Here is a 24,457-nt window from a genome sequence, read left to right as displayed (position 1 = left end):
TCTCTTTGGGCCCGTTTGGTAGCCGAATTATTTGTGGTTTCATGGAATTCTTTGTTTGGGTAAACTGAAATGCAACGGTTGGTTGAGGAAAAAATGAGTTTATCCCCATAAAGTTGAAATGTTAGGATTTGCAAATTCAACGTAATTTTTTTTGAAATCTCAACCAAAAGATTCCACAGATTACATCGATTTGTTTCTTTCTCGAAGAAATGAAACATTAATCACGAACCAGAAACAAAAATAAGCTTTGTGGCTTTGTACTTGCATTGCAGTATCTGAGGTAAGAACATTGGAGCCTCATTACTCATAAGGGTTACTTTCATAAATTCATCGTATATTTTCAATAATATTTTACCATTAACTAAATATAAATTCAGAAAAATTAAGTTAATATTCTCGATAATATTTTGACCTATCAAATAATTTTTTATTAACATTCTCATAAACTTACTTTTTCATTATATTTTTTAAAATCATAATTTTCGAGTAAAAAAAAATTTCTCAGAGATAACTTCTGTGGAAGCATCTTTTATTGAAGCGTTAGAGTCACATTATGATGAAGAGACATCCTTAAGTGAATCACCATCTCCAAAAGTGATGCAAAAAATAAGTACATCACCATTTGTTATGATCACTGTTATAAAAAATAAGATGAAAAAAATAGAACTCTAGACATTGGAGGAAATGTATTTTTTTTTTTTTTTAAACTCTACCATAACACAAATAAGCCTACAAAATGAAAAAATATAGGAGTAGAATATTATAACAACCAATTAGGGTTACTACCAATATTATTATCAATCAATTTTATCGTTAGATCGATTATATTAATTCAACGATTATATTTATTTCCAGCTTTGTATGATTATAATTTCTTATATTTAATTATAATTTCTTATATTTAATCACATTAAATATGAGAAGTTATAATCATACAAAGGTGAAAATAAATATAAAATATTAAATATGAGAAATCATAATCATACAAAGATGGAAATAAATATAACTGTTGGATCAATATAATTGATCTAACGGTAAAATTGATTGGTAATAAAATTGATAGTAACCCTAATTGGTTGTTACAATATCCTACCCAAAAACATATAACGTATATTACACTAATAAAAAAAAAGGAAAAACTATTGGAAAGTACCTTTATTTTCTATACATCCGTCAATTTCTATATAGCTTAATTTTTATTTTATTATTTTTTATAAATGAATGGCCCCACCTATGATTGTGTTTATAATAAGAGAGAATTACTCTCCAACAATGTGAAATTAATAAAACCTTAAAAAACACCTTTATCAATAAATGACGGAAAAAGTGTGTATCATGATGTAAAATTGTGTCATTTTAAGCGAGAGAAAGAGATAGATAAAAGAGGAGGGAGAGTTGACAAAAAAATAAAAATGTGGATCCCACCTCTTTGTGATAGTGAAAAGATATAAGTTGTGTCGTTTGAAAGAATAAACATTTTTTCAAATGATCCATTATATCATCAATAAAAAACTCTTTAATCCACTCATTACATCACACACGTTAAACAACTATTGACTGACACTAGAAAATTTTAATGCACTCATTGAATCACACGGATTAAACAACTATTTAACTTCATAACTGACACTATTGAGAATGAAAATTCTTCAACTTTATAACCTGCACCATTGAAGACTAGGAATAAGTGTCATGGCTCCTAAGAATGTTGTTGCTTTTCAAGTTGTCTTATTTTGCATCTATTTTGTTGTGGCAAATTCGGTTGGTTTCAGATACCCAGCAGTTTTCAACTTTGGTGATTCAAACTCGGACACAGGTGAACTTGTTGCAGGGATGGGCATTCAACTCGCGCCACCTAATGGCCACAATTACTTCAAAACTCCATCTGGGAGGTCCTGCAATGGCCGTCTCATAGTGGACTTCTTGCGTAAATTTCTAATCCTTTCATGAAATTTTCTGTTAGTATTTTAATTAATTAATATTGCTAGAGGGTGAGCTTGGAACAGCGTTAAGTTTGCTTTTTGTGACCGGAAAATCACTGGTTCAAAATTACGAATTAGTCTATTTGTAAGAAATGTACGAGTAAGGCCGCGTATAATTGAGCTTATTTATGTTAGACATTACCTTCAAACGTTAAGTTTTTGGGTTGAATTAACTCTTTATTTGAATTTGTTAAGATATATAAAACCATTAATGTAGCCTCACACAGTAGCAATAGCTTAAGCTTTTTGGTTGAATTAGTTTTTTATATGGTATCAGAGCCAGGTGTCCAGGGTTCGATCCTCACCGCCCCCACTTTCTTTCTAGTGGAATTTCTTTCTTCGGTAGGTGGGCTTGTGCATTGTCCACCCTTCAAGCTCAGTGGGCTCTCGTGTGAGAGGGCGTATTGTTTTGAGATATATAAAACCATTAATGTAGCCTCACCCAATAGCTTAAGCTTTTGGGTGGTGACCTCAAAGTTCTTAACATGGTATCAGAGCCCCGCCGCCCCCCACTTTCTCTTGTGACGTTTCTTAGCACAGGTAGGATGGGCATGTTGCATTATCCACTCTTCAAGCCCAATGGGCTCTCGTGTGAGGGGACGTGTTGAGATATATAGTCCCTATAGTCCCACATTGGTTGTATGTGCAACTAATGTGAAGTTTATAAGGCTTTGGACACTCTCACCATTTGAGCTAGCTTTTTAGGATGGTGCATCCCAAAGTTCTTTACAGAATTAAATTGGTTATTTACAAATATTCACCAACACATGTATCCATAGCATTCTCTTGATAGTTCCATATGTGATTTTGATTGATTATTGCAGTGGAAGCCATGGACTTGCCATTCTTAAGTGCCTATTTGGATTCATTGGGTTTGCCAAATTTTCAGCAAGGATGCAACTTTGCAGCAGCAGCTTCAACTATCCTTCCAGCCACTGCAACATCCTTCTGCCCATTCAGCTTTGGGGTTCAGGTATCTCAGTTTCTGCGATTCAAAGCTCGGGCTCTTGAATTGCTTGCAGTTGAAGGTATATGATAAATTAATCAAATCTCTTCTCATTAGTTCAGTTTCAAAAAAAAGTTTGCTGTTTTTCTCATTCATTCATGTGAAGGAAAATTATCACAATAATGTTTCAGGCGAGAAATTTGATAAATACGTCCCAAGTGAAGATTATTTCGAGAAGGGGTTATACATGTTTGACATTGGCCAGAACGATCTTGTTGGTGCATTTTATTCAAAAAGTTTGGACCAAATACTTACCTCAATTCCAACAATTCTATTGGAATTGGAATCTGGAATAAACGTAGGTGACATTATGTCTAACAAAATAACAATGAATTGGTACAATTTTTATTCGAAATATTTTATACAAAAATTTCTTGAATTCCAAACTATAAAAGCAGTTTTACTGAAATTAACATAAACTCTTTGATTTGTGTGCTAGAAACTGTATGACCATGGGGCTAGATATTTCTGGATACATAACACAGGTCCATTCGGCTGCTTGGCTAACGTCATTGCCAAATTTGGCACTGATCCATCAAAGCTTGATGAACTAGGATGTGTTAGTTCACATAACCAAGTAGCTAAAACCTTCAATCTACAGCTTCAAGCTTTCTGTAGTAAATTGCAGGGCCAGTATCCAGATGTAAATGTTACATATGTTGACATCTTTACCATAAAATCAGACCTCATTGCAAACTATTCTAAATATGGTGAGTCTAACTTGCAAAAACTTATTTTTGCCTCATTTTAATTCCCCTTATTTTATTGATTTTGCCTTATTTTTCTGGATAAGTACTGTTTCCAAGAGTTTTAGATGTTAATTTCTGTAGATTTTGAATTCCTCAGATCATATGCCTTTGGCATCCAGTGTCCTGCAGATTATGTCGTAGCAACTTGTTTTATTGGTACTTCTTATTACACTCCATTCAGCACTAATCACCTTGACATGATTTGGCAATGGAAGAATATAAAAGAATGACTTCCTCCTATATTGCATCATACTTCAGGGAAATTCATTTTATTTATCTTTCTAGCTTTGTTTTATCTGGAGCCTCCTTTCCCTTTTACCCTGTAATTAAATTATTGTGATTGCAGTAAAACTTTCCAGTTATCCTATACATTTACAATCATAATAATTAAATCATTTTAGCAATAAATTTTAGTGATTATTTGTTTACAGGGTTTGAACAACCTATTATGGCTTGCTGTGGATATGGAGGTTCACCATTGAACTATGACAGTCGAGTTTCTTGTGGGCAAACAAAGATCTTCAATGGGACCACAATTACAGCAAAAGGTTGCAATGACAGCACTGTGTATGTAAACTGGGACGGGATTCATTACACTGAGGCTGCAAATCAATATGTCGCATCACAAATTCTCACTGGAAATTACTCCTCCAATCCTTTCTTAGACAAAATGCCCTTACTCAAGTTCTAAATCCCAGTCTGTTTATTGCTAAAATAATTTGACTCGTTCTGTACTGGTGTAGTGAAAGCAACAGCTGATTGTAACCTTGAATTCAAGTCAAGCTCTTACAAATGAATATGATTTAAGATTGTATAAATTGACTTTGTGACATGGTAAGTGTGATTATGTTCACAGATTTTAATCTGATACATCAGCATGCTTTACCATTAGTTAGACTTTTTCACAAAGGAAGGGTAATCCATCAATAAAAGACTCCATTGGTGACACATGGTTCATTGCATGGGGTATATGGTGTCCAAGTAACAATGTTACAACTTACAAGAGGGCTTTCAGCTATTTAATCATATGGTAAAAGGATATTCCGCAAATTCTTCTGTGATGTTACATTTATATCTTTCTATTGAAAAAGGTTTTCAGTATATTGATTTGAATAATTACATGAGGAATGAGGAGTATTTATACAAGAAAAATAGCTAAGTATGACTCAGCTATGACTCACCAAACCTAATCACAATCATAAGAATGACTTAGTTATGACTCACTAAACCTAATCACAATTAATTCTAATCAATTACAATTAATCCTAATTAATAGGAAATAAAAAACAATCAATCCTAATTAATCTTAATTATTCCTAATTAATAGGAAATAAAAACGGAAAAATATTTGAATTTGAATTCTGATTTTCTACACTCTCCCTCAAGTTGGGAGGTAAATGTTGATCATTCCCAACTTGCCAATCAGGTCTTCAAAGGTTGGCCAGTGTAGGCCCTTAGTGAGAATATCTGCAATCTGCTCTTTGGTAGGAATATACACCATACATACACTTCCATCATCTATTTTTTCTTTGATAAAGTGGCGATCAACCTCCACATATTTTGTTCTGTCATGGTGAACTGGATTTTGAGCAATACTGACAGCAGCCTTATTATCACAATACACTCTGACAGGTAGGGAAAAAGAGATCTTCAATTCCTCAAGGAGTCTTCTTAACCAAATTCCTTCACAAATACCATGGGCTAGAGCCCGAAATTCTGCTTCTGCACTGCTCCGGGCAACAACTGTTTGTTTCTTACTTCTCCAGGTCACAAGATTTCCGCAAATATAGGTGCAATATCCTGAAGTGGATCTTCGGTCCAATGCAGAGCCAGCCCAATCTGCATCTGTATATATTTCAATCATCCTCTTGTGTCCCCTTTTAAAGAACAATCCTCGTCCAGGGGTGTTTTTGAGGTACTTCAGAATTCTATAAACTGCACTCATGTGTTTTTCCTTAGGAGAATGCATGAATTGAATAACCATGCTAATTGCAAATGCAATATCAGGCCGAGTGTGAGATAAGTAGATCAACTTCCCCACCAATCTCTAATACTGCTCTTTGTCAACTTCTTTCCCATCTTCGATTCCTAATTTAATATTGGGTTCAACTGGAGTCTCTGCTGGCTTGCACCCAAGCATTCCTGTTTCTTGTAACAGGTCTAGAATATATTTCTTCTGAGTTAAAGAAATTCCTGCCTTACTTCGAGCAACTTCCATGCCTAGAAAATATTTGAGAGATCCAAGATCCTTCAGTTCAAACTGATTAGATAAATATTTCTTCAAAGAGCTTATCTCCTCACAATCATTACCTGTGACAATTATGTCATTAACATAAACAATGAGAATAGCAATTTTACCACCATTAGAGTGTTTTAAAAATAAAGTGTGATCATTCTGAGCTTGGAGGAATCCTCTTCCCTTAACAGCTTGAGTAAACTTCTCAAACCACTCTCTAGGAGATTGTTTAAGACCATAGAGAGACTTTTTCAACTTGCATACTGAATCGTCTCATTTTTCAAAACCAAGTGGTGGATCCATATAAACTTCTTCATGTAGATCACCATTCAAGAAAGCATTATTTACATCTAATTGTTGCAAGGGCCAACCAAGATTTGCAGCAAGTGATAAAAGAACTCGGATAGTGTTAAGCTTGGCAACAGGGGCAAATGTCTCTTGATAGTCTATCCCATAAGTTTGAGTGAATCCCTTAGCAACCAGTCTGGCCTTATACTTGTTGATGTTGTTATCTGCATTAAACTTTATTGTGAACACCCACTTGCAACCTACTGTTTTCTTTCCTCTGGGTAATGCTACAGACTCCCAAGTTCCATTTTTGTTGAGTGCATCCATTTCTTCAAAGACTGCATTCCTCCATTTTGGATCATCAAGTGCTTCTTGGATATTTTTTGGTATTTTTGTACTGTCTAACATAGTGTTGAAAGCACGAAAACCTGGGGACAACTTTTCATATGTGATATGATGAGAAATAGGATGAGCAGTACAAGATCTAGTACCTTTTCGGAGAGCAATAGGCACATCTAGGTTGGCTGTATCAGTGTTGCTGGAACTAAGACTCGAGTCAGAATCCTGGCAGTCTAGAGGCTCCTGAGGTGATTCTCGCCTGCTGTAAAACTTTCCCCATTTCCCGGGAGGATCTCCATTATCTGACACATTAACTCCCCCTGTCTTTTTCATAATGACTCCCCCTGTCTCCAACGGCAAAGGCAAAACAACAGAATCATTTGGTTTTCAAGACTTATCTTCATCAACCCCAATAGACTCCCCCTGAAGAGAAGTCGAAGGAAAAAAAGATTGTCTCTCATCAAATGTGACATCCATAGAAACAAAGATCTTACGAAGTGAAGATGAGTAACACTTGTAGCCCTTTTGGTTAGGAGGATATCCTATGAAGACACATTTAATGGACTTAGGATCGAGCTTGGACCTTTGATGGGAAGGAACATGTACAAACTCCACACAGCCAAACAACTTGGGAGGAAGGGAAGAATGACCCCGAAAAGAAGGAAAGGTGTGGGTAAGACAAGATAAAGGAGATTGAAAATTTAGGACACGAGAAGGCATCCGATTGATGAGGTATGCTGCAGTCAAGACAGCTTCCCCCCACAAATATTTAGGGACATGCATGGTAAACATAAGAGCTCGAGCAACTTCAAGGAGATGTCTATTTTTTCTTTCAGCCATCCCATTTTGTTGAGGGGTGTTAGGACAAGAACTTTGATGAAGAATACCATGCTGGCTGAGATAGTTTCCAAGAACAGAATTAAAATATTCAGTACCATTGTCAGTTCGAAGAATTTGGATAGAGGTCTGGAACTGAGTTTGAACCATAGCATGAAAGTTTTTAAAAATGGATGCATCGTCAGACTTATCATTTAGAAGGTATACCCAACATACCCTAGAGTGATCATCTATGAAAGTTATAAACCAACGAGCACCAGAGATATTTTTTTCACGGGATGGACCCCATATATCACTATGAATCAAGGTAAATGGAGAAGAATCATGATGGACTCTAGGAGGATAAGAAACACGAGAATGTTTTGCAAGCTGACAAATATCACAAGAAAAAGAACTGGGATTTTTATTGATAAATAAGCTTGGGAACAACTTCTGAAGATAAATGAAATTTGGGTATCCTAACCGACGATGCCACAACAAAACATCATTACAATCACCAGACAAACAAACCGAGTGGTTCACAAATTTTTTTCCTTCACAAGAATCTTTTTCTAAATAATAAAGTCTTTCTTCCTCTCTAGCACTGCCAATCATCAGCCCCGAGTCCTGTTCCTGGAAAACACAAGCATTGACAGAAAACTTGGCAACACAATGTAACTCAGACGTAAGTTTACTGATAGAGATAAGGTTACAAGTAAGAGAGGGAACATGAAGGACTGAGTTCAAAGTAATGTGTTCAGAAAGTTTAATGGATCCTTTTCCAGCAATAGTAGAGAAGCTGCCATCTGCTGTTCTTATTCGTGATTGTTGATAGTAAGGGGTATAAGAACAAAATAAGGTTGCATTACCTGTCATATGATCTGAAGCCCCTGAATCAAGAATCCATCGACTACTATTATCAACATGGAACGCTATACCTTGTTGAGCAACATTGCTGGATGGAAATTTACTTTTAATCAACATGGCTGCGTGTGGTAACGCGTAGGGCGGACGCTCCGTCCTTTCTCTAGCGCGTGGCTCAGCAGAATCCGATGGTCCTTCTTGAAACTTGTAGATCGGCTCCTTCTGTTTCGAATGGTGCGGATCTTGGCCGGAAATGTCGTCGGAAAAATTTTCCGATAGCTGCTGACGGTGGCTGACGGCGATGGAAAGCTGGGATTTTGCCTTCTATAGTGATTGGTAGCCTTACTTTGCTCTTGGGACTTTGTAGGAAGGGAAAATAACCTTAATAATGGTTGGAGGTTGAGATTTCCGGCGTTGTGCCGCCGGTTTGACGGTGGTTGTGGTGGCTGAGTTTTCTCATGACCAATCTGCTCTGATACCATATTGAAAAAGGTTTTCAGTATATTGATTTGAATAATTACATGAGGAATGAGGAGTATTTATACAAGAAAAAATGGAATAGGATATTGTGACACCCAAGTTATGTTACACCCATATGACACCCAGTCAATCTCACCGTTAGATCGTTTATGTTGATCCAACGGTTATATTTATTTTCATCTTTGTATGGTCATGATTTCCCAAATTTAATATTTTATATTTATTTCTACCTTTGTATGGTTATGATTTCCCATATTTAATGCTTTCACTTTAAATTTGGGAAATCATGACCATACAAAGATGGAAATAAATATAACCGTTGGATCAACATAAGTGATCTAACGGTGAGATTGACTGGGTGTCACATGGGTGTAACATAACTTGGGTGTCACAATATCCTATCCCAGAAAAATAGCTAAGCATGACTCAGCTATGACTCACCAAACCTAATCACAATATGACTCACTAAACCTAATCACAATTAATTCTAATCAATTACAATTAATCCTAATTAATAGGAAATAAAAAACAATCAATCCTAATTAATCTTAATTATTCCTAATTAATAGAAAATAAAAACGAAAAAATATTTGAATTTGAATTCTGATTTTCTACACTTTCTTTCTTATTTGTATCTTTTACTATTGGCACAAGAGAATATGTTACAGCTGTTTTCACAGAGAGGGACAGATAACATATATAAAACTTGTTTGTTTTCTCTTCAAAAGAACCACTTAAAACAATTCATGAATCCATTTTTTCTTTGTCTCTAATTGACATTTTATGCTGCTGATTTGGCACATTAGCTCAATAAACTCACGAGTAGCCCAAACAAAAAAATAAAAGGCTCATGTTGTAGCTGTCTTATATGCATATGTCTTTTCACTCTTATGTTTTAGCGGCACAAGTTAGGATTAATATAGTGATAAAAAGCTATACATGGCACGGAGCGGTTTCTTTTGGATTCAGTTGCTTTCCAACTATCATAAGCAAGCTTTTTATTTGTTGCTTGGACTTCACGTTAGCTATTTGAAGCAACCAACTGGATGTGCATGTATAATAGGCACACCATTGCAGACAAGAAGTGTGAGTTAAGTGCCATGGCTTTAAAGAATGTTGTTGCTTTTCAAGTTGTCTTATTTTGCATCTGTTCTGCTGTGGCAAATCCGGTTGACTTCAGTTACCCAGCAGTTTTCAACTTCGGTGATTCAAACTCGGACACAGGTGAACATGTTGCAGGGTTGGGCTTTCAACTTGCCCCACCTTATGGACAGAATTACTTCAAAACTTCATCTGGAAGGTTCTGCAATGGCCGTCTCATAGTCGACTTCCTAAGTAAATTTCTAATCGTTTCATCAAGTTTACTTATAATATTATGATTATTACAGTAGTCAGTACGTTCATTTATAATTTATATCGTACCCTCGATCTAGGTTGACATAATAAGCAAACTTTTGTAGATTAAGCATGACTGTAAATTAATAGTGATTATTAATATTGATTATATAATAAAGTTAGCGTATGGAGTATTGCAAAAAGAGTTATCATGTGATATAATTTACTTTATGTTATGATCCAACCAGTTCAAAACAGGATGGGCCAAACCACACACGATTGAAGGTTGAAGACTATGAGACTTAGAACTATAGCAAGTTAGCTTGAATCTATGGAGGAATGAGCTTCTCCTTGTATTGGCAATGTTGTGATTCTGGCGCAATCGAATTGACTTGGGGGGCGGGGGTACCTGCAAAGACACTCTGACGCTTAAGTCAGTATCAATGTTAGGTATATGTGGTAGTTAATTGGAATAACATGATCGTACCTGGGTTTACTCCCTCTGTATTTATAGTAAGCTTTGTGCCGCCCTTTGTAGGTGGCATTTCTTCTTATTGGTTGTTGTGAGTTGCTGCCCTTCTGTCACAGTTGGTGCCTTTCTGGCTATTTCCTTGATAAACAAGTCTAAACAATAGCCTGTCTTCTTAGAGTAGTGACAAATTGGAGTTGTCTCACCTCTGTTGGCCCTTATGTGCGGTGGACCTCAGCTAGTTACTATGACTTTCCTTAGTCTTTAAGTCATATAGGGCGGCTTTGCATGGTAGTCTGCGCAATGCTCGGTGTGTGCATTCTGCGCAATGCTCGGTGTGTGCATTCTGCGCAATGGTTCATGGGCCTTTTCTAGGCTTTGAACCTTATAGGCCTATATGTTATCCAGATCATTAGCCCTCCAGCTCGCAGCTTGTGCTTACTAGCTTGAGGTGTGAGATGCTAAAAATATATTCTCTGACTTCTTTGCGTGATGCCCTGTTATTTCCCTCTATGTACTGTGTATTTCATCCCGCTTTGATTAATTCTTCAAACATATGTATCATCATTAGCCTACCGCTTAAAAACGGTTGATATGATCTTAACTGTCAGAGACATTAAATGCAACCTCAATTATGTGGGGGTTATGGTTGCCAATGTGGGATGATTTAAGTTTTAATCCTTTTATCTTCTGCACATGTGCCCCACAATTACCGTTTTCACCGACGCTTTTACACAAATATCCCTCAATGATATTTTGTATTTGTACTGCTCTTTATTCGTGGAGGGAAACCGTTTTAGCAAGCGAGAAACCTCCTCTGAACTTCCACTAAATACCAATCTTCATCTTCCTTACTTCAAATCTCCTCCATGCTTTGGCATTCTTTCAAGAGGCACAATATAAATTCCAAGTATGTACATTCAGTTGTTGATTTGTAAAGGAGTGGGATTCGAAATTTATCATTCCCCACAGACGGTGTCAATGATCCGACTAGTCCAAAACAGGATGGGCCAAACCACACACGATTGAAGGTTAAAGACTATGGGCCTTAGAACTATAGAAAGTTAGCTTAAATCTATGGAGGAATGAGCTTCTCCTTGTATTGGCAATGTTGTGATTCTGGCGCAATTGAAGTGACTGGGGGGAGGGGGTACCTGCAAAGACACTCTGACGCTTAAGTCAGTATCAATGTTAGGTATATGTGGTAGTTAATTGGAATAACATGATCGTACCTGAGTTTACTCCCTCTGTATTTATAGTAAGCTTTGTGCTGCCCTTTGTAGGCGGCATTCCTTCTTATTGGTTGTTGTGGGTTGCTGTCCTTCTGTCACAGTTGGTACCTTTCTTGCTATTTCCTTAATGAACAAGTCTAAACAATAGCCTATCTTCTTAGAGTAGTGGCAAGCTAGAGCTGTCTCACCTCTGTTGGCCTTTATGCACGGTGGACCTCAGCTAGTTACTATGACTTTCCTTAGTCTTTAAGTCATATAGGGCGGCTTTACATGGTAGTCTGCGCAATACTCGGTGTGTGCATTCTGTGCAATGGGAGCATTACGCCTTCATGGGCCCTTTTTGGGCTTTTAACCTTATGAGACTATATGTTATTTAGATCATGTTATAAAAAATTTTATTTGAAATGTTGCAAATAATGTGAGGACAAAATTAGGTTGAAGAGAACTGCTAATAAAATATTGTAGTTATAAAGGACCAATTCAACGCAAAAGCTTAAGCTATTAAGTGAAGGCCATCAATGGTTTATATACTTCTCTAACACACCGCCTCACACAAGAGTCCACTGGGTATGAATGGTGGATAATGTACAGGCCCACCTACAGAGAAAGTGGGGGGTGATGAGGATCGAAACCCGACACGAGGCTCTGATATCATGTAAAGAACCAATTCAAACCAAAAGCTTAAGGCTTAAGCTATTAAGTGAAGTTCCATGGTTTATATACTTCTCTAACAGTAATATCAATATCGATGACTCTCGGTGCTCACATTTAGTTAAGACTTTTCCTATTCATTCTCTAAAATTTAGGACTTTACATGAATGTTATTGCAGTGGAAGCCATGGACTTGCCATTCTTAAATGCCTATATGGATTCATTGGGTTTGCCAAATTTTCAGCAAGGATGCAACTTTGCAGCAGCAGGTTCAACTATACTTCCAGCCACTGCAACATCCTTCAGCCCATTTAGCTTTGGGGTGCAGGTATCTCAGTTTCTGCGATTCAAAGCTCGGGTTCTTGAACTGCTTGCAGTTGCAAGTATATGATAAATTAATCAAATCTCTTCTCATTACTTCAGTGTCAAAATCAAGTTTGTTGTTTTCTTATTCATTGGTGTGAAGGAAAATTATCACAGTAAAATTTCAGGCAAGAAGTTTGATAAATACGCTCCAAGTGAAGATTATTTCGAGAAGGGGTTATACATGTTTGACATAGGCCAGAACGATCTTGATCATGCATTTTATTCAAAAAAATTGGACCAAATACTTTCCTCAATTCCAACAATTCTATTGGAATTGGAATCTGGAATAAAGGTAGGTGACATTATGTCTAACAAAATAACAATGAATTGGTACAATTTTTATTCGAAATATTTTATACTAAAATTTCTTGAATTCCAAACTATAAGAGCAGTTTTACTGAAATTAACATAAACTCTCTGATTTGTGTGCTAGAAACTGTATGACCACGGGGCTAGATATTTCTGGATATATAACACAGGTCCTCTCGGATGCTTGGCTCAGGTTGTTGCCAAATTTGGCACTGATCCATCGAAGCTTGATGAATTAGGATGTGTTAGTTCACAAAACCAAGCAGCTAAAACCTTTAATCTACAGCTTCAAGCTTTCTGTAGTAAATTGCAGGGCCAGTATCCAGATGTAAATGTTACGTATGTTGACATCTTTACCATAAAATCAGACCTCATTGCAAACTATTCTAAATATGGTGAGTCTAACTTGCAAAAACTCATTTTTGCCTCATCTTAATTCCCCTTATTTTATTGATTTTGCCTCATTTTTTTTTGGATAATTGCTATTTCCAAGAGTTTTAGATGTTAATTTCCGTAGATTTTGAATTCCTCATATCATATACCTTTGGCAATTGGCATCACCTGTCCTGCAGGTTATGTTCTGTTTTATTTGTTCCTCTCATTACAGTCCATTCATCACCCATCACCTTGACATGATTTGACAATATAAAAGAACGACTTCTTCCTTTATTCATCTTTCTAGCTTTGTTTTCGGTGGAGCCTCCTTTCCCTTCTGTCCTGTAATCAAATCATTTTGATTGCAGCAAAAATTTCCAGTTGTCCTATACATTTACAATCATTGAAATGATAGAAGTGTGTCCAAGTCAGTGGTGAATGTAGGGATCAGGGTTAGCCAAAATAAAGTTAATTTCTTTGTATTTTATTTTTGGGAAGAATACTGTAACAACCAATTAGGGTTACTACCAATGTTACTACTAATCAATTTCACCGTTAGATCGATTTGTTGATCCAACGGTTATATTTATTTTTATCTTTATATGATCATGATTGCTCATATTTAATACTTTATGTTTATTTCCACCTTTGTATGAGAAATCATAACCATATAAAGGGCCGACCCAGTTCAAATACCCACTTCGTGAGTGTCTGGGGAAGGGAATACTCTAGGCATAACCATATAAAGATGGAAATAAATATAACCGTTGGATCAACAAATCGATCTAACGGTGAAATTGATTAGTAGTGGTAATCCTAATTAGTTGTTACAATATCCTTCCCCAAAACTAAAATACCCTGATCCCTACATTTACCACTAACTTGGACACACTTCTATCATTTCAATGATTGTAAATGTGTATAGGACAACTGGAAATTTTTGCTGCAATCAAAATGATTTGATTACAGGACACAAGGGAAAGGAGGCTCCACTTTTAAATTTGTCTGATTATTTGTTTGCAGGGTTTGAACAACCTATTATGACCTGTTGTGGATATGGAGGTCCACCATTGAACTATGACAGCCGAGTTTCTTGTGGACTAACAAAGATCTTGAATGGGACAAAAATTACAGCGAAAGATTGCAATGACAGCACTGTGTATGTAAACTGGGACGGGATTCATTAGACTGAGGCTGCAAATCAATATCTATCACAAATTCTCACCGGAAATTACTCCCACACTCCTCTCTGAGACAAAATGCCCCTCCTTCTCTAGCTCAAGTGCTAAATCCCAATCTGTTTATTTTTACAATAATTTGATTCTTTCTGTGCTGGTGTAGTGAAAGCAATAGCTGATTTTAACCTTGAATTACAGTCAAGCTCCTACAAACGAATATGATCTAAAGATTGGATAAATTGACTTTGGGACATGGGCAGTGTAATTATGTTAAAGGATTTGTAATCTGATACGTGATCAGCACGCTTTACCATTAGTTAGACTTCTTTTTCAAAGGGAGGGTAATCAATCAATAAAAGACTGCACTTGTGATTTCCACCAAATACATCCTAGGAGAGGGGCAAGGAGCTTTAATTATGACTAAGTCCCGACTCGGGATTATTCTCATAACCAACTCAAAGAGTTAACGCTTGTAAGGATATTCAAGGGGTTGACTCACCTAAAGTAGTAATTAGAGTCGGTATAAAAAAAAAAAAGAAGACTACATTGGTTACACGGTTCATTGCATGGGGTATACGATGTCCAAGTAAACAATGTTAAGAGGGCTTTTAGGTATATACATCAATGCAATGTACAAAGCTATAACCTGGAACCCCCCTCCTCTGTTAGATTTATTGATACAGGAAGAGATACTTTGGTAAGAGGAAGACTGGAAGGGAGGCAGGGAACTACAACTCCTTCTATCTGACTTTAAGAATGCTAACTCAACCCTAAAGGTGAAATGTGTAATATATAAAAAGAATTATTAAGGGTTGTAAGTAGTTTTAAGTAACATTTACCAAGCTGTAGAATGTGTAGTTGTTCTTGATGTTTATAAATTCAGTTGGAAATTGTTTAAGTACTGCATTTTGTATAGCATCTTTTCTTATTCCATTTGCAAAACTGCTTTTATTTTCTTCTACTTCGTTTGTTTTATCAAAGTTTTATGCTTGGTTAGAGTTGCATGACACAGAACGGGTTACAACATAACCCTTGTCCTGACAAATGAAATAAATGTGTGCAGAGAGAGTACATTAAAAAAACTGGCATTTAAAAATAGTCCAACGTACATACTTTGGAATTGCATTTACAAGCCAAAACTCTTTATCTTATTCTCCAGTTTTCTCAAACACTCAATTGTATCATGAGTATGGTTACAACTGCACATTATACATCTGAATTTAAAGAGTGAGAATTTGGAAGACGGATCTAATTATATAACCATTTTCTTACTTTTTGGACACATAAGCATAGTATTGTGCCATAGGAACAACGAATGCAATGACCAACAAACCTCCAACTACAAGAGAGAATTGTCCACGTTTCTCTTCTGTCTCTTCCTTGGTTTTGAAGTTAGACTCACGTTTATTGTCTTTAAATTTGGGTCCACCAGGATCTGGAAGCCCATCAATGGCAGCAACTAGCCGTTTAGCAGTGCTAACAATAGCTTCATTGTACTTCTCATCCGTAGCCAATACTGCATATAAAAAACAGACATTGGTAGTTTTTTACTCCTTAAAAAAATAAATGATTACGGCTGCACCTTATTGATTAAAACTTCAGAATATTGACAAGTTTTATAAATAATACAAACTTGCAGACTATCAGTAGTATCCTTGCATTCAAACTAGTAAAAGTATATGTAAGTGGATGATAACTTAATACCGGAATACTATGGGTGTTCATCAACCGATCCAAACCGTAAAAACCGAAGCGAAAAATCGATAACCGAATAAACCGAAAACCGACAAAAAGCCGCAAATTTTAATTGGATTGGATCGGTTTTCGGATGGATTGATGAAAACCGATCCAATATATTAATTTTCCTCTACCTACTTGGTCCTTTCCTCAATCATAGCCCAAAAATTTCTAAACCCAAGACCCATTAACTCATCAACTAATCCCAAGAAAAAATCTAGTCACATGTCATCAACAAAATTTAATCCGTGTAGAACTTCATATCTCATTGCAAAAAAAAAAAAAAAATAACTATAGTATCGTCTACTGATGTATTTGTATTTCAATTTTTTTTTGTTTCCAAAACCAATATATACAAAAGATTTTATGTGCACAATAATCATGAAACTAATTTTAGGATATTCAAAAACCGAAAACCGATCGAATCCAAACAGAAAAAAATTGGATTGGATCGGATCGGATCTGAAAAAAAATTCAAACCGAATGGATGATTACATGATCAATCCGAAGAGATTGGATCAGATGAGTTTTGCTTCCAAAACCGATCCAATCCAGACCGCGAACACCCCTCATTTTTGGCCTAATTCTTCTTCTGATGATCGATTCAACCTCTGATCAAAAAGAGAAATCTTGGTTCTATTTTATCTCTTCAACAAGCTTAGTAATGAGCATAGTGGCCCTATTGTTCCGATGGAGAGAAGAACCTATGATTAGCTTTTCGGGAAATTTCCAAACGAACAATTTCAACGAAATCTTTCAATTTCTTATTGTACTATGTTCAACTCTGTATTCCTCTATCCGTAGAGTACATTGAATGTACAGAAATGGCTATAACAGAGTTTATGTTATTTGTATTAACAGCTACTCTAGGAGGAATGTTTATACAGACTATCCGAAGTGTCCATAATATGTGTGAACGTTTTTAGATCTAGAAACACCCCTGTAGTTAACTTCAGAACTCCAAAAAAGAGGTCTTGTACTGATAGAAAGGTTAACTTGGTGGGGGAATGAATTGGAAATTTGAGCTTCTCCAATGTATATCAAGAAGAATAAGGATTTCTAAGCCAGAAACCTGTTGCCTTAGCTTAATTAAACCCCTATGAGTCACATATAGTTAGCTTCTATCAAAGGTAAGTTATAAACTATGTTGATAATGCGGCTCAACTGATAGGATTGAAATACACTGACATAAAAATTCTATTGTAACGCTAAAGCTTGTGGCATGACATGACTATCAAATAGGGACTAGGAAGTACCTGGAAGGTTCTCTGAGACAGTGGCATCAAGGATATTTTCTCCTACAGCTTGGACAAAAGCTGGTCCACCAGTAACTGCTCCTTCTTTCTGACTCGTGACAAGAACCACAATACCCTTGTTGTTACCATCTTCTACAGAAGGATACCAACGCTCCAAAACTTGGTCAGCATACTCAAAAGCATCAGCTTTGCTCTGCAGCCATATTATACAATCAAAATATTTCATGCTCCATTAGTTGCATTGAAAGGAACACGAAAAAGGGTACTCAAGCCTAGTGATTTTTTCAATGTTAGAAAAACAGCACATTTTAAAACAGGAATTTGTCTATTCCCTCACATTCTTCTAACTTCAAACCAATAGCATATGAAAGCAATAGCGTTGGCATTTAAAAACAGTTTAATTAACAATATATGTAGTTGTGTAACTAACCGTGAGTTTTCTAACTGTAATGAAGTTGATGTGAAAGTTCTTCCTAAATTCCAAATCCGACAATAACTGCTTCAAATTAGACCTTGTCACTCTACTAAGCACTCCAGCATCGTCAACCACATAAGATTCTTTGGGTGGACCCTCGTTAAGTACATCAAACTCAGATGCCAGTGCATTGCCACTGTGCAAGATTGGGCTAAAGTTGAGTGCCAAGGAGATAGCCAAAGCAGCTAGGCCCTGTTGAGCATGATCCAACCAGCTTGTGCATGAAGGCAAGGATGGTTTAAGAGATAAAGTTTGGTTCTTTCTGAGACCGGCAACAATGGGTTTAGAGCAAAAGAGAGAATTTGACTTGGGTTGTAGAGAGGGAGACAAGAGGATTTTTGAAGGTGAGGCTTTGATGTTGAAGAGTGGAGAGAGAGAGTGAGGAGGAAAAATGGTTCCCATGAGGAAGAGTAGCAAGGATTCAAATGCTGAAGGGTTCTTCTTCTCTCCCACATCATTCTCTGTCCTTTGATTAAAGTTCAGATTTTGAGTGGTCTTGATTGGTTGGCTGTGTCTGAAAGTGGATAACGTATATTAGCCATGTAGGTCTTTTAGCCCACAGCACAAGAAATTCTCAATTTTCAGCTATTTATTCATAAATAAATAAAGAGGATAAATGATAAATCTATCTATCAATTTCATATATTATTTTCCATGATTCATAAATAAAATTGGAGAATCTTATATTTGTAAACTTTTTGTTTACAGAATCTTACAAACTACATTAAGTATGATTGGTCATACTCTTCATTAAAGAATATATGATCGATCATACTTAGTATAATTTTATAAAAAAAATTTATAAACAAATCATTCTTCAATAAAATTTACATAGCTATTAGTAGGGAGTTAAGTAGTAAAAAGGAATACGACTCGGTTCGATCTTTATATGTTATTTTTGATAGGAGTTTAAATATCTCCATTTTTTACATGTATTGCATCATCTCATATTAGTTCCATAACGGGTTCAAATAAGCAAAACTTATAATAATATCGGAGGAGCTAACTCCTATCAAATAGGTAATTAGCGTCGAGTAATTTCAAAATAAATAAATAAATAAAATTTACTTGTTGAAATGACTTCAATTGCCCTTCATTTTGCTGAATTCCAAAAACTATTTATTTTACCTGAAATGAAAGCCATTCTTGTTAAAAAAAAGGGGGTCATGATAATTGTATCTATGCTCTTTCTTTCATGGCCATTCTTTTCTCCACTTTTCCCACTCTTGGCATCACCAATACCAAATCCTTGCCTTTCAACTCAAAACCCATAATTTGTGGGACCAACCTCACTTCCAAGAGGAACCTCGTTCTACAAACTTCATTGCTCTGCGTTAGCATTAGCATTGGCCTAACTCCTCAAGTCCCAGTTGCGCAGTCTTCACCTCAAGTGTTGCCGTCCAAACCGCTTCTTTCTAGCATTGAAAATACGAAATCTTGGTTTCAGTTCTATGGCGATGGGTTTGCCATTCGAGTCCCACCAGATTTTCAGGATATCACGGAACCTGAGGTACATTCATTGCTAAGCTAATGAAGAAACTTTACTTACTATATTCTGTATTGGGTAGTTAAAATTTATAATATCTCTTTCAATCTTGATAATTCAAGTTCAAGTTGTAGCATTTCAATAAGCAGAAGGACTGTTAGTTCTCTTATTTTTTTTTATTTTTTTTTTGGGTCAGATATTTTATCCGTTCAAGTTTGTAAATTGTAATTTAGAAATTTACAATTTAAACATAATCAGTGAAAAGTGTAGATAGCAACTTGAAGGGTCTATGATAGCATTAAAAAGTTATGATATTTTCAGTTGTGTGAGCTTGTCATCCATTTGCTTTGTAGGATTTTAATGCTGGACTGTCTCTTTATGGAGATAAGGCAAAGCCAAAGACTTTTGCAGCACGGTTTGCATCTTCTGATGGGTATTTTTATTATCAAACTCCTAACTCCCTATTTCTTTGCTATGCAATTGTACATGTTTAGAGGGAAACATGAGCATTTTGACTGTGAATGAAACAGATCTGAGGTTCTGAGTGTTGTTACTCGGTCAACCAATCAACTTAAAATCACCTTCTTGGAGGTAATCACACAGTCAAGGACATTTTGTTTTTTATATATATTCCCTGTCCATTATATGTCTGTCAGGCATAAATTTATTTACTTATTTTTAGTAACTTCAGGCATAAAATTTTCACCATGGTTGAGTCATGAGTGTTTAATAACTGATAAGCAAGTCGATGCAATGTGTCTGCATTAGCTTGGCCTCTACACTTTGTATTGATTCCTTTCTGTCTTTCTCACTTGTTCTTCATTTGGTTCCTTTCTAGCTTAATATTGAGCAACCATTAGGCTCCTAATTAGGGGCAGGTTATATTTACAAACTTTTTTGTTTACAAACTACACTATCTTCTTCCGGGAAAACACTGGTTGTACTATGTTCTCCCGGGAGAAGATAGTGTAATTTGTAAAAAATTTCTAAAAAAGTTTGTAAACGGATCCTTCCCCTCCTAATTATTGCAAGCTTTTCCTTTTACTGGTTTTCAAGGATTTGGACTAGGATTATGAACTTTTTGTTCCTGGTGATAAATTTCTCACTTATCTAAAGTAAAGGATGAGAAATCCTTATAATTTGTGACAACTGAGAAGAACATTGTATTTAATCAATACTGCTTCACCTCTACATGATTTAAACTTTCGGAAGCTCTCATAATGTCTTCTCTAAGTAGAACATGTGTACTATCAGCCATCAGGTTTTTGTGCCTACATCATAACAAGTAACTGTAATTGAGACCAGATCTAGCCCTATTCTTGATTGTTGATGTAAACTCCTCCAGGAACTTACATACTCTTCACTGATTAGAGCAGGCACAGGATGTAACTGATTTAGGGTCCTTGAAGGAAGGAGCAAAAATATTTGTTCCAGGTGCAGTTTTAGTTAAACTTCTGTATGTTTTTGTAGGTTCTGAAAGAAGTTAATTCTGTTCTAATTTTATCTTTAGGGATTAGTGTTTCTCATGTAGGGATAATTTTATCTCCTATATACACATAAAAATGTGTGGGGCTCATATTTCCTTTTTCTCTCTCTTCTCTTCACATAGATCCACATGGGCCCTACATACTTTTATATATGTGTAGGAGATTTATCTCCTATAATAAGAGAAACATTAATCCCTTACCTTTTATGGTATATATTGTTATTTCCCAATATTTGGTTGCTTAAATGATATGATATACTTGGTTGTTCTTTCTGTTTACTCCTAGTTCTTGGTTTTGGTATCTCATTCTGCCCACAATATACATGCAGGAGGGGCAACAATTTACTCTGCACGATCAATAAAAATAAAGGAAGAAGAAGGTTTTAGGTAAGTTCATTTTCAACTGACTGGAATATTGGCCAAAGGTTCTCCTTTTTGAGGACAAAACACAAAAAATAGTTTTTTTTTTTTTTCTTTAAAAGAAAAAGGATATCTATGAAAAGAAGGGCAATAAACAGCATTTAGGGATATACTTTTTCTAGATGCTTGATTGTATATGCGAAATTTTAGTCAAGAAACTCTGCATGGGAATCTTTAGCATTTTTCATGTCTTCTGGAAGCAACCTTACATGCCACATTGAGTTTTACTATTGTATCAAATTCCAATGCTGTACCGGCTTTTCTAATTTCAGGACTTACTATTTCTATGAATTTGGTAAATATGAACAGCACATAGCATTGGTGGCAGCTGTCAGCGGTGGAAAGGTTTGTTACTATATGCATTTTACTGATATGACTAACCCGTTCAAGTCAACTTGGGTATGCAAGCCAGGAATACATCATAGGTCATCAACTTTTGCTAGTTGGCCAAGTACCAATAGAGCAAATTCTCATTATTTCTGACTTGATACTTGCCAATTATTTCTATATTTTTACCAACATAAATTACAGAGAAGTTAAATATGTGGTCCTTATATTTTATAGGCAATTATAGCTGGAGCAACTGCACCACAGTCCAAGTGGGACAGTGATGGTGTAAAACTTCGTTCTGCTGCTATATCATTGACAATTCTGTAGTCATGTGCTGAAATATTTTAACTGGGTACGTTTACTCATAATTCCAATGCTTCAGTGATATGGTTCTCCATATTTTTTTATAGACTAACATGGTTAGCTATTTTAAGTCAAGATTTTATATATTATAGAGTATTGATTGTTTTGTTTGTAGTGATCAGATTATATATTTTTTAGTGTGTTACTACGGGAATTTTATATTACATTCAAAATGTTTCTTTAGTGCAAAGACAGGAGGACATTTGTTGGCCTGCTTCATACTCTAAATTTGAGTTGGAAGCTGAATCCTGGGGTATAGCAATGTCTAATCCAGCTTATGGGAGGTTGAGAATGTTGTAGTATTATATAGAAAATCACAACTGGTTATGTAGGCCATTGATTTGATAGACAGTTAATCATTCTACGGAAGAACAATGTCTTCTGTACTACTTTTAATTGCTTCTGTAGTATTAATCTTTCTTGTTTTTCCATATTGATTTCTTTCTTTATGATTTGTGGCAGTTCCCTACTTGTAACCTGCATGGTTACAGTAATCTTGACACACGGCTCATCGCGTGCTCAGCAGCTAGTGAAAGCTGAAAAGCAGTTAATAATGAGTTGGACTTTAAATCAATATTCTGTTGAATGTCGTGAATCTCCTGTTTAAATATTATTGATAATTTTTGGTCTAAAGTATTGAAATTTGATTGGATAAAATTCATTTATTCTTTTTGAGTTACTGAGTTATGATTCTCACGTATTGGCCTTCAAATGAGAAGTGCTCTATGTTATTTCTCATCTATGATGCACGGACACGGACACGACACGTCGACACGTTAATTTTAAAAAATGACACGTTGGGACACGTTTTGATATTAAATATAATTTTTAATATATATAATATAATTTATATTTAATATATATAAGAGTCCATAATAAGTCATATAACCAATTAAATATTTAAATTTCATAACATAAATATAAATATAAATAATTTTTCGTATTTTGTTAATTTTTCATGTCAAATTTCATAAGAGAAAAAATTAATTTACAAATTATTTCTTTTATATTTAGTTAACAAAATAAAATTAAGATTTAAAAAAAAAAAAAAAAAAAAACGTGTCCTAGCGTGTCCCAGAGTTGACCGTGTCGAAAAAACGTGTCAGAGAGTTGACCACATGTCTCCAAATGTTGATCGCATGTCGGATGCGTGTTCGTGAAAAGTAACGTGTGCTTTGGAGTTTCCCATTACCAATTCTGTATCATAAGCCATAACTTTTACCCTCCCTCTCTGTATCAAGCACGGCACTCATATGAAAGTGTGTGAGTTTTTCTAGAGATGGCAAAGAACATTGGACAACAATATGTACAGAATACTCAATAGAGAATAATTAACTAACCTGACTAAAATAATATTAATGAACACAGGGCTTAGTCAATGGACTACTTTTTAAAGATGGAATAGTTGTTGGTTACTCCGCATGAAAGATTATTTTTTAAGCTACCCCATCTCTTATTTAGCATAATTGCAGCACAAAATAAAAGTAAGCATCTGTATAATGAGAGTAAAGTTGCTTAATCCTTCCAAGATTACGATAATGGACACAAAGCAGGAATAACTAGCACGAAATTACAGATTTATGGTCTTTGAGTACCGTCATAAATTATCCTTTTGCATCACATCTTGGCATAAGGTAAAAGAGCTTGCTTAGCAATATCATTCACTTGTATGAGTGACCATTAACGTTAATTAAGAAAAGGAAATACAAACACCAAGTTTGTTTTGACCAGTCTGAATGTTAGGTTCTCTCAATATTGAGAAATAATTCAAGAAAAAAAAAAAAAAGACTTGCAGTTTGTTGTCACACTCAACTTGTCAATATCTGCTATCTCCATGTGGTAAGTGGCTATATAGCACGGACACGCAAACAAATTTGAAAGATGAGTGTCGACACGTTTCAACACACGTTTGACACGCGGTCAATTTTTTCTGACACGTAATACTCTAACATGTTTTTTTTTAAGGTCTAAATTTTATTTTATTAACTAAACATAAAAAAATAATATATAAATCAATTTTTTTCTGTTATGAAATTTGATATAAAAAACTAACAAGGTATAAAAAATTATTTTTATTTTTATTTATATTATAAAATTTAAATATTTTATTAGTTATATGACTTATTATGGGTTGTTATATGTATTAAATATAAATTATATTATATATATTAAAAATATTATTTAATATGAAAACGTGTCGTAACACGTTGAAATATGACATTTTTTAGA

At 35.4% G+C, this 24,457-nt stretch overlaps 4 protein-coding genes across 4 annotated transcripts; 3 read left to right on the top strand and 1 right to left on the bottom strand.

The window, feature by feature from the left end:
* Nucleotides 1-1,692: 1,692 nt before the first annotated feature.
* Nucleotides 1,693-4,428, top strand: LOC133294765 (GDSL esterase/lipase At1g54790-like). The gene is made up of 5 exons (XM_061493518.1): nt 1,693-1,927; nt 2,807-3,010; nt 3,120-3,286; nt 3,428-3,698; nt 4,169-4,428. The coding sequence occupies exons 1-5, from the start codon at nt 1,693-1,695 to the stop codon at nt 4,426-4,428; spliced, it is 1,137 nt and encodes a 378-aa protein (XP_061349502.1).
* Nucleotides 4,429-9,860: 5,432 nt separating this feature from the next.
* LOC133294769 (GDSL esterase/lipase At1g54790-like) lies at nt 9,861-14,684 on the top strand. The gene is made up of 5 exons (XM_061493521.1): nt 9,861-10,095; nt 12,627-12,830; nt 12,939-13,105; nt 13,247-13,517; nt 14,521-14,684. Exons 1-5 carry the CDS (start codon nt 9,861-9,863, stop codon nt 14,682-14,684), a joined length of 1,041 nt encoding a protein of 346 aa, XP_061349505.1.
* A 1,060-nt stretch (nt 14,685-15,744) lies between these two features.
* LOC133294687 (UPF0603 protein At1g54780, chloroplastic) lies at nt 15,745-18,636 on the bottom strand. The gene is made up of 3 exons (XM_061493415.1): nt 18,099-18,636; nt 17,669-17,861; nt 15,745-16,191 (listed from the first exon to the last, which is right to left on the bottom strand). Exons 1-3 carry the CDS (start codon nt 18,543-18,545, stop codon nt 15,944-15,946), a joined length of 888 nt encoding a protein of 295 aa, XP_061349399.1. The 5' UTR covers nt 18,546-18,636; the 3' UTR covers nt 15,745-15,943.
* A 646-nt stretch (nt 18,637-19,282) lies between these two features.
* On the top strand, nt 19,283-22,875 carry LOC133294688 (uncharacterized). Its single transcript, XM_061493416.1, has 8 exons — nt 19,283-19,653; nt 19,983-20,062; nt 20,160-20,220; nt 21,006-21,063; nt 21,445-21,502; nt 21,808-21,880; nt 22,100-22,217; nt 22,691-22,875. The coding sequence occupies exons 1-7, from the start codon at nt 19,339-19,341 to the stop codon at nt 22,190-22,192; spliced, it is 738 nt and encodes a 245-aa protein (XP_061349400.1). The 5' UTR covers nt 19,283-19,338; the 3' UTR covers nt 22,193-22,217; nt 22,691-22,875.
* Nucleotides 22,876-24,457: the final 1,582 nt, after the last annotated feature.

The sequence above is a fragment of the Gastrolobium bilobum genome, unplaced genomic scaffold, assembly GCF_033153095.1.
Source record: "Gastrolobium bilobum isolate Gb01-03AN ecotype WA unplaced genomic scaffold, APGP_CSIRO_Gbil_v1 utg3268, whole genome shotgun sequence".
Lineage (NCBI taxonomy): Eukaryota > Viridiplantae > Streptophyta > Magnoliopsida > Fabales > Fabaceae > Gastrolobium > Gastrolobium bilobum.
The sequence above is the reverse complement of the archived record's forward strand: the minus strand, read 5'-3'. Positions and strand labels throughout refer to the sequence as shown.